General features: G+C 32.1%; 1 protein-coding gene and 1 long non-coding RNA gene across 4 annotated transcripts in view; both read left to right on the top strand.

The window, feature by feature from the left end:
* parvin (beta-parvin) overlaps positions 1 to 8,027 on the top strand; it is a 92,947-nt gene that overhangs the window by 75,341 nt on the left and 9,579 nt on the right. For all 3 annotated transcript variants that reach the window (XM_053793425.2, XM_053793427.2, XM_053793426.2), the window contains exons 8-13: positions 806 to 979; positions 1,149 to 1,246; positions 1,510 to 1,671; positions 3,258 to 3,398; positions 4,387 to 4,542; positions 6,981 to 7,068. In XM_053793425.2, the coding sequence (XP_053649400.2) occupies positions 806 to 979; positions 1,149 to 1,246; positions 1,510 to 1,671; positions 3,258 to 3,398; positions 4,387 to 4,542; positions 6,981 to 7,068 (819 nt within the window). The remainder of the gene's footprint in view (positions 1 to 805; positions 980 to 1,148; positions 1,247 to 1,509; positions 1,672 to 3,257; positions 3,399 to 4,386; positions 4,543 to 6,980; positions 7,069 to 8,027) is intronic.
* LOC138854822 (uncharacterized) lies at positions 1,678 to 2,950 on the top strand. The gene is made up of 2 exons (XR_011393996.1): positions 1,678 to 2,804; positions 2,858 to 2,950. It is a non-coding gene; the product is annotated as an uncharacterized lncRNA (long non-coding RNA).

Genomic DNA, 8,027 nt, shown 5'->3' with positions numbered 1-8,027 from the left:
CTCCAATTTGAATGTGTATTTTTTGTAAATTGCCATTTCTTCATTTCTGCACATTCAAAATATTGCAGAAAAAATTATTCTTTGTTATTCTTGACTAGGCTAACATACATTAACCAATATTTACATATAATTAACCAACATTTACATATAATTTGTCTTATATAAATAAAATTCACTTATAATTAATAATCTACTGTACAACCATGATATAATTAATATTCTACTGTATAACTATGATATAATTCTTAGTGTTAAGTAGTCAGTAAGCCAATAATGTTAAGTCGGCCCATAATGCCTAGGTATAATAGAGGCTCTCTTTGCATTGCAACCCATTATTGTAAATACATAATCTCAGTGTACTATTTGCAAAGACATAAATAAATAAATAAATAAATTAAATAAATGACAAAATACTGTTAAACAAATGCCTCATGTTTGGCAGTGTGTAGATTTTCTACCAAACACTACAAATATCAAGTGGATGGGTTAGTATATGAAGCTGCTTCAGCTCCATAATTTTTCAACATCGTAATTTTATTTAATTTTCGTAACACTTAGTTGTATTTTTATACAAGGTTATAGATCCATTAGCAGTCTTGTCATTTTAGTGAATAAACTATTTTTTAATAACTGTATGGAATTTTATAGCTGATACAGTTAATATAGTTTAGAAAAGTGTTTAAATGTCTGAATTTTTAAATGACTTCTGTTTTTTACATAGAAATTTAACTACACCTTCATGTGTATTTGTTAATATGGTTTATGTTGTATATTTTTGTTTAATGTGTTGCATTAATCTTGACAGATGACAATGAGGAGAGATCTATGATAGAACCAAGGTCATACGAAGACCCAAAACTGAAGGAGCTAATCGAAATCCTTATAGAGTGGATCAATGATGTGTTGGCACCAGAACGTATCATTGTGAAACATATTGAAGAAGACCTTTATGATGGAATGGTATTTCATAAGTTGATTGGTAAGAACAGATGTATACAGTATTTTATTGTTTTTGCTTTGATGACCTAAAGACAAAAAACATTTTATAATATTTTTAATACCCCGGTTTATAAAGGCTTGTCACAATTATATTTAAACTATTAATGAGTGCTTTCATTAAGATTTCTTTTTTGTATCATTATGAACAGAACAGCTGACAAATAAAACCCTAAATGTACAGGAAGTCACCCAAAGTGAGGCTGGACAAAAGCAGAAGTTACAGACTGTTATTAATTCTGCTAACCATGTAAGTAACAAGAATTAGGTTTTTTTACAATTATACGTAATGGAATGCTTATTGTTTAGAATGTAATAAAAAATTTAAACTCAAATTATTGTTGTTTTTTACACTCATAACATCTTCCAAAAAAAAAAATAGTCACAGTTTCTCAAGGTAATTTTTTGTTTATTAATGCCTTAATTTTTGTGCCATGAATGGTTGTTGAAATCAAGATTAAGACTGTATAGTACAGTATCTTGAAATTTTTCTTTGTGTTTCTCATCTTTTAGATCCTTGGGCTAAGTCGATATGGACCTCATAAGTGGTCTGTAGAATCCATACACTCAAAAAATGTTGTGGCAATCCTGCATTTGCTAGTGGCATTGGCCCGTCATTTTAGGGCACCTATAAGAATGCCAGAGAAATGTGTTATTGATGTCGTCATAGTGCAGGTGAGATGTAGTCTTGTATCAGAAATTTCTTCATTTACTTATTCCTCCATGGTGTATAAAGTTTTAAATTTATCATGTTTAATAACAAGTTTCCTCTCCAAATTATAGGTTAGTTGTGAATTGTGGTAACTATTTTTCTAATGTTTAAATTTGATAAAAGTTGTATACAGTAGTTTACTGTTACTATGTTGACAGATTAGAGTATGTAGGAGAACTTTGGTAGTATTTACATGCACCAATAATTTTTAGGTACGGTACATTGCAGCCTCTCCTCACTTAGTGATGTACTCGTTTACCGAAGATTCAGATTTATGACAGACTCTCTGGCCATTATGCATACATAAATAATGTATATTAGAGCTGATTTCCTCTTATTCTATTTATTACAACATACAGTACACTACTGTATAAACATAAAAATATAATAAAAATGTTGTAAGTACATGTAATGCAAAAGTGACATTAAAACAATATCAAGGATGGTTAACACAGACCCACTACCATTATAGTATGCTCCTTGCTTAGTGACAAATTCATTTACTGACGAGGTCTTAGGAGGTGAGGCTGTATTACAGATACTGTAGAGTGGTCCCGAGAGTTACGATGGTATTGAGTTACAGAAATTTTGAGTTATTATTTACCCTCATAAAGGAATTTAGAATTGAGTTGTCATGAAAAATTTAAGATATGATGTGCATTTGTGATTTAGATATGCCATCTTTTGTGTTTCCCAGTCATCATGGCCCATAAAGTACACAGTCAATTTCTCTGAAGATCAAGCAAGAAATTGTGAAAAACATGATGGAGTAAGAATTACTGCATTAGATCATGATTATAGCTTTCCACAATCAAACATTTCTACTCTTATCAAGCAAAGAAGAAATTATAAACAATATTAAGGTGGCTGATGAATCTAAGCTAGTGTAAAAAGGCAGAGAAATTGTCATAGAGATAGAAAGACTGTTATTGTGGATAAGAAAGAAGCAGATGAAGAGATACAGTGCCTGTAAGTTATATCTGTGAGCGTTAAGTCCAAGGTACAGTAAAAGTTATACCCTCAGGGCCTTGGAATGTACAATCATAAAACCACATGTATTTTGGGGTTTGAGTTACGATAGTTTTGGATTAATATTGTCCTGGTCACAGACCGGGCCGCGGGGGCATTGACCCCCGAAACTCTCTCCAGGTAACTCAAGGGACCACTGTATTCTATAATCATTGCCGTTAAAATCTAACAAAAATGTACAATGCAAGAAATCAAATAAACTCTTTGAAATTTCATCCTTTGTTATTTTAAACTATGTGAAGATAATTATAAGCATAGCTGTGTCCTTGCAGCTGTGCTTATAATAACAATTACAGAATATTTTCTGTAATTGTTAATTTTGGGAAAACATTTGCATATACAGTGCTTGTGTATAATGTAGTATATTCAGAATAGATAAGGTCCTATATTGTGGAGAGTATTGAGATGGAAGGGGTAAATGGAAGAATGAGATTGTAACACATATTCTGGAAATAAAAAATCTGAGGTTCAGATGTTAATTGCTTAGTATTTCTTATATTGCTCTATGTTAAATGATCAGAAACGCGATGGACAGCTAAATCACCGTATTGTAAGTGAAGAGCTGACTGGCACCTACGTTGACCTGGGCTTGAGGTGCGAACGAGATGCTTTCGACACATTGTTCGACCATGCACCAGACAAACTGCAAGTTGTCAAGAGAGTAAGTTCGGCTTATTAGGTTACTTATGTTTTGTTAAGGCCTCAATCATTGAGCATAATAGAAAAAACAAATAACATTTTTGACAAAATTTATAGTTTTGTTATAATCTAACTAGTAATCTTGACAGAATTTAATTTTCATCATAAAATTTCAAGTTTAGATGCTAATAACTTTGAGCATATGTTCTGTACTTTTTTTACATGGTGAAGAAATAAAAATGCAGGGCAATTAAACCATAAAATCAACGATATATGACTACTGTGTAGGAAGCAAAATAAGCCCTTATCCCCTTCCATGGGAGGGTGGAAGCAAAATATTACCTAATATGTTCGTTTTTCCTTGTTCTCCAGTGCACTGTTGTCAAATGTTCTTGTTTATTTATTTTTCTCATGTTTTAGTATTTTTCCTCTCATTTTCTGACTTCTATACAGCAATCACTTGAATACCTCTTTTGATGAGGAGGGGGTGTGTTGGATAATAATAGAAATAATAGAACTTTTTTTTTTTTTCAATGGGATGCAAAAAAAGTAGTTTTAATAGTAGAAAATATGTTTGGGCTTGCTAACAAAACTTCTTGGAAAAAAAAATTAAATATTGACTTAAAAAATCAGTTCTTTCCTTTATTATAATGAAATCTGTAAAAGTTTGTCTTCAAAAATACTCTTGGTTCTGACTATTTTGAACACAGACCTTATTCTACAGCATATTACAAAAAGTCTCTTATACAGTAATATGTAATTTTCTTGTAATAACTAATTTTATAGTTTTATCTAAAACAGTTTTAATTCCATGTTTCTTCCTCTTCTATAGTCCAGTCTGTCGGGTTTGTTAAGTAGTCTTTCATTTTGTCTAGATCATAATTTATTCCATATAGCATTTCTAGTCATGAATGATGACTTGTTCTGATTGAATCCAAATAGTTTAAATAATTTTCACATGCAGTATTCTGTGGATTAAACTTTTAAAAATACTACATTTATCTTTTCAGTCTCTCTTGACATTCGTAAATAAGCAGTTGAACAAGATAAACTTAGAGGTGGGAGATTTAGAAGCAGAGTTCAGTGATGGAGTTTATTTGTGCCTGTTGATGGGACTTTTAGAAGGTTACTTTGTGCCTCTTCATCATTTCTTCCTCACACCTAAGGTAAATCTTCTCTCGGTTTTTGTATTTAAACTTTTTCACTTTTTATGATGGTCTTGGCAGCAGCCATTATATTAAAGATTGCATTCCACATATTAATGAGTATAAAATGTATCCTTTCCTCGTCACTTTTTTTTTTTTTTTTTTTTTTTTTTTTTTTTTTTTTTTTTTTTTTTTTTTTTTTTTTTTTTTTTTTTTTTTTTTTTTTTTTTTTTACATGATTAAGGTATAAAAGAATATGCAGGCTATATAACTTTATTTTCATCTTTCATTATTCATCCTAATTGTTGATGGAATTTGTGAAATCTGTCATTATATAGAAAAAAACAAACTTTTCAGTGAAATTTTGACTACAAACCTGAATGTTATTGTAATGCATGCTTTAATTTTGTTGTGTGCTTATTTGATGTATTGGTAAATTCAGCTGTAATTTTTTTTTTTTTTTTTGTTAAGATTTTGTTTCTATTTTTGCACAGTATTCTGTATGAATTTTAACCTCTGCTTCCAAACTGAATAATCATACACAGCATAAAGTTGCATGATTTGCAGTTACAATAGAACTTTAGTTAGAGCACAGGTAAAGTTCCTGAAAATCGGCATATAATATAATTTAGTGCTGACTAATTTGAAGAACATACGAGAAAATTAAGGTTATGCTACCCAGACCTCCAGAAATGCCAAACACTTTTTTTTTTAAACATTCAGTACATGATGGGAACAGCTAACCTCTTGACCTTATGTTTAGGCTAAAACAGAAAATTAAGTATTTATAGGTGGATTTCATTTTTTATGGGTCATTTCTTGTTGTTGCCAGTTGATAGACTGGAAGACATGCCAATGGAATGGAAATGATTTTGGTCATCTTCAGACTAGAAGCAGCCTCAAAGTGGTGGAAATATTAAATTTTTTCCACTTTTCCAGAGTTCTTTCCTCCATCCCTGGTCTGTTTAACAGTTTTTACCAGCTCTGCTTCACTTATTGAGATAGACTGTAAACCACGACCAAGTATTCTTGGTTATATTTTATGAGCCGAGAATTTAGAAAAACTTCAATTTTGTGTGTGATGTTGGATTCAAAATGGAGATGAAGTGTTATATAGGCTAGGCCTGGGGTTGTGATCAATGAGCAGTAGCTGGAATGCCTAAGGTGCTTGTGTTAGACTGTTTATAAATTCGAATTTGTTGAATTTTATGTAAAATTGGTCAAACTACCATGTTCAGTTTTGTATACTCAGTTAATAGTACAGAAGGCATACTAAGAAAATAACCAGGAATTTGGTTGATTTGAGCAACAAAATAGGCCTTAAAGTGGTTGAAAACATAAATGTGTGAAGTGCTCTCTGACCTCCAACTCTGTACCTGCAATAATTTCATAAGTTGTACATTGAGTTTTTCATTTTTGGTGTCATTTCCTTTAGAAAAAAATTCTGTACCATTTTAGAAGGTAATTTTTTTTAAATTGACACTGATGGGACTTAATTTTGGAGGTTGCAGTAGCCAAAGGGTTAAACTGTATCTAGACGACATTGGTAAAATAAAAGCCACATTTCTGTACCAAACGAAAGAATTTACAATGCCTGATACAAACAAACTTATACTAAAGATAAATGCATTTGATACATTAATATTTAAGATAAATATAGTAATACGTAAAAGTGTTGGTGTGTAAAGCTGTGTCTGGGAAATGCTGAGGAAGCTTCCACCTGTTGCTTTGTGCAACTTTTATTTTGCATGATTTATGCATCAGGGGCAAATAATGTCATTTTTAGTGGAAGAGAAAGTAATACTACATTTTGACTCAAATTCACGCCAAGATCAGGAAGAAAATAAGGGGCTTCAACCCTTTTCACATTATTACTGTTATATTACTATATGATAATATGGCAGGCAGCAGCTGGCAAGAGACGTATTCATCTTCCCTCTTTTTATTAGCCAAAGAAGTACCACTTTGCCTTGCATAGCTTCAACCATGAAATTAACCTACAGCATCCATATTACTTATCACATAACATTACAGCAATATTTCCCTAAAACAAGAAAAAATCTAGAAACTTGAGGGAGGGTAAAGTAGCATGGTGAGTGATCAACAATCCAAAAAAACATTAAACATTCCATGATAGCAGTGATGCTATGGATTGTAAATTAGTGTCTTGATCAGTAATTACTTAGGTATATGTTGCACTGTAATAATGCAATTCCCATGAATTTGGATTTATTTTCACTTTTACTATTTATCTTTATTTACATTGCTTTTTTTTTCTTCTTTTTCATGGTCATTTCCAAGCTTACAGTGGTTAGGTTAGGCCAGTTTTTATTTTAACAAAATTCCTTTGCATACATTGGTATCTCTTATAATAAATCTAAAAGTAATGCCAGCAGTTAGTTTATCTCAGGATTTTTCAAGGAATTATTTAAAAAAAAATTTCATTTTGTATTTTCCAGACTTTTGATGAGAAATTGCACAATGTAACTCAGTCATTTGAGCTGATGATGGATGCTGGACTAGGTAAACCCAAGGCGAGGCCAGAAGGTATGCAATAATTTTAATGTACTCTACAATTTTTACCACTTACACTTTATGTAGCAAAAATGAAGATTTTATCCTTAAGTGCTCAGATTCCCACACCTTGTTTGAGCTGCTGACATTATGGGTAATCCTTTCATCAAATCATTATTATAGTATGTATTAGCACAGACAAAATCATGTTTGGTAAACTCGAGTAACGTGCGTTTTACGTTCATGGAAAGAGGTCCTTTGTTCAAATTACCTAAAGCTAAGAACATGGGTAAAAATGGGGTTAAGTTCCTTAGATCTCAAAAAAAGCATGCTTAAAAGTCAAAAGAAATTCTCGTTGCTGTCACTTGTTAATAATTTGCAAATAGAGGGTTACTGTGACCCTATATAGACATGCAGCAGGCAGTGCCAGCTGCAGCAGCAGCAGCTGCCGCTGCTGCCGCCACCGCCGCCACTGCTACCTACTACCACCTGCTGTCAACACTTGTAAAAATAAGACATTTGCTAATCAGATTGTGCCACACACGTATGAGCTCATCATGCCTATACCAAACAAAAATATATAAAAGATGAAGGTATTTAAGGAAGTAATAAGCAAGAAAAATACAGTTGTGTAGTAATAAAATTGCATTGGTTTTGAGGGCCATCACAGTTTTTACCATAGTGAGCCCTTCTCCCAGTGGTAGTGGGCCAATAAAGTATCAGCTGTTGTGGCTGTATAAATTCCTAATAAACATTTTTCATGACTGTGCCTTAGTCAAGATAATACCTTCATTACATGACTTGTTTAAACCTTTTTCACATTCAATCACCAACATATTCAACAATAGTGTAAATACAGCTAGATTAGTTACTTGACTGCCAAAGGCAAAGAATATGTAATTATGGTGCAGTTGTGGTTAGTAGCCTTCATGCACTGCCTCCCACTTTCACTACACATCGAAGCATATCTGTTTTTTTCTTTTCAGAAACTT

Source organism: Cherax quadricarinatus, chromosome 71 (genome assembly GCF_038502225.1).
Source record: "Cherax quadricarinatus isolate ZL_2023a chromosome 71, ASM3850222v1, whole genome shotgun sequence".
NCBI classification, from domain to species: Eukaryota; Metazoa; Arthropoda; class Malacostraca; order Decapoda; family Parastacidae; genus Cherax; species Cherax quadricarinatus.
This window is presented reverse-complemented; position numbering and strand designations above follow the sequence as displayed.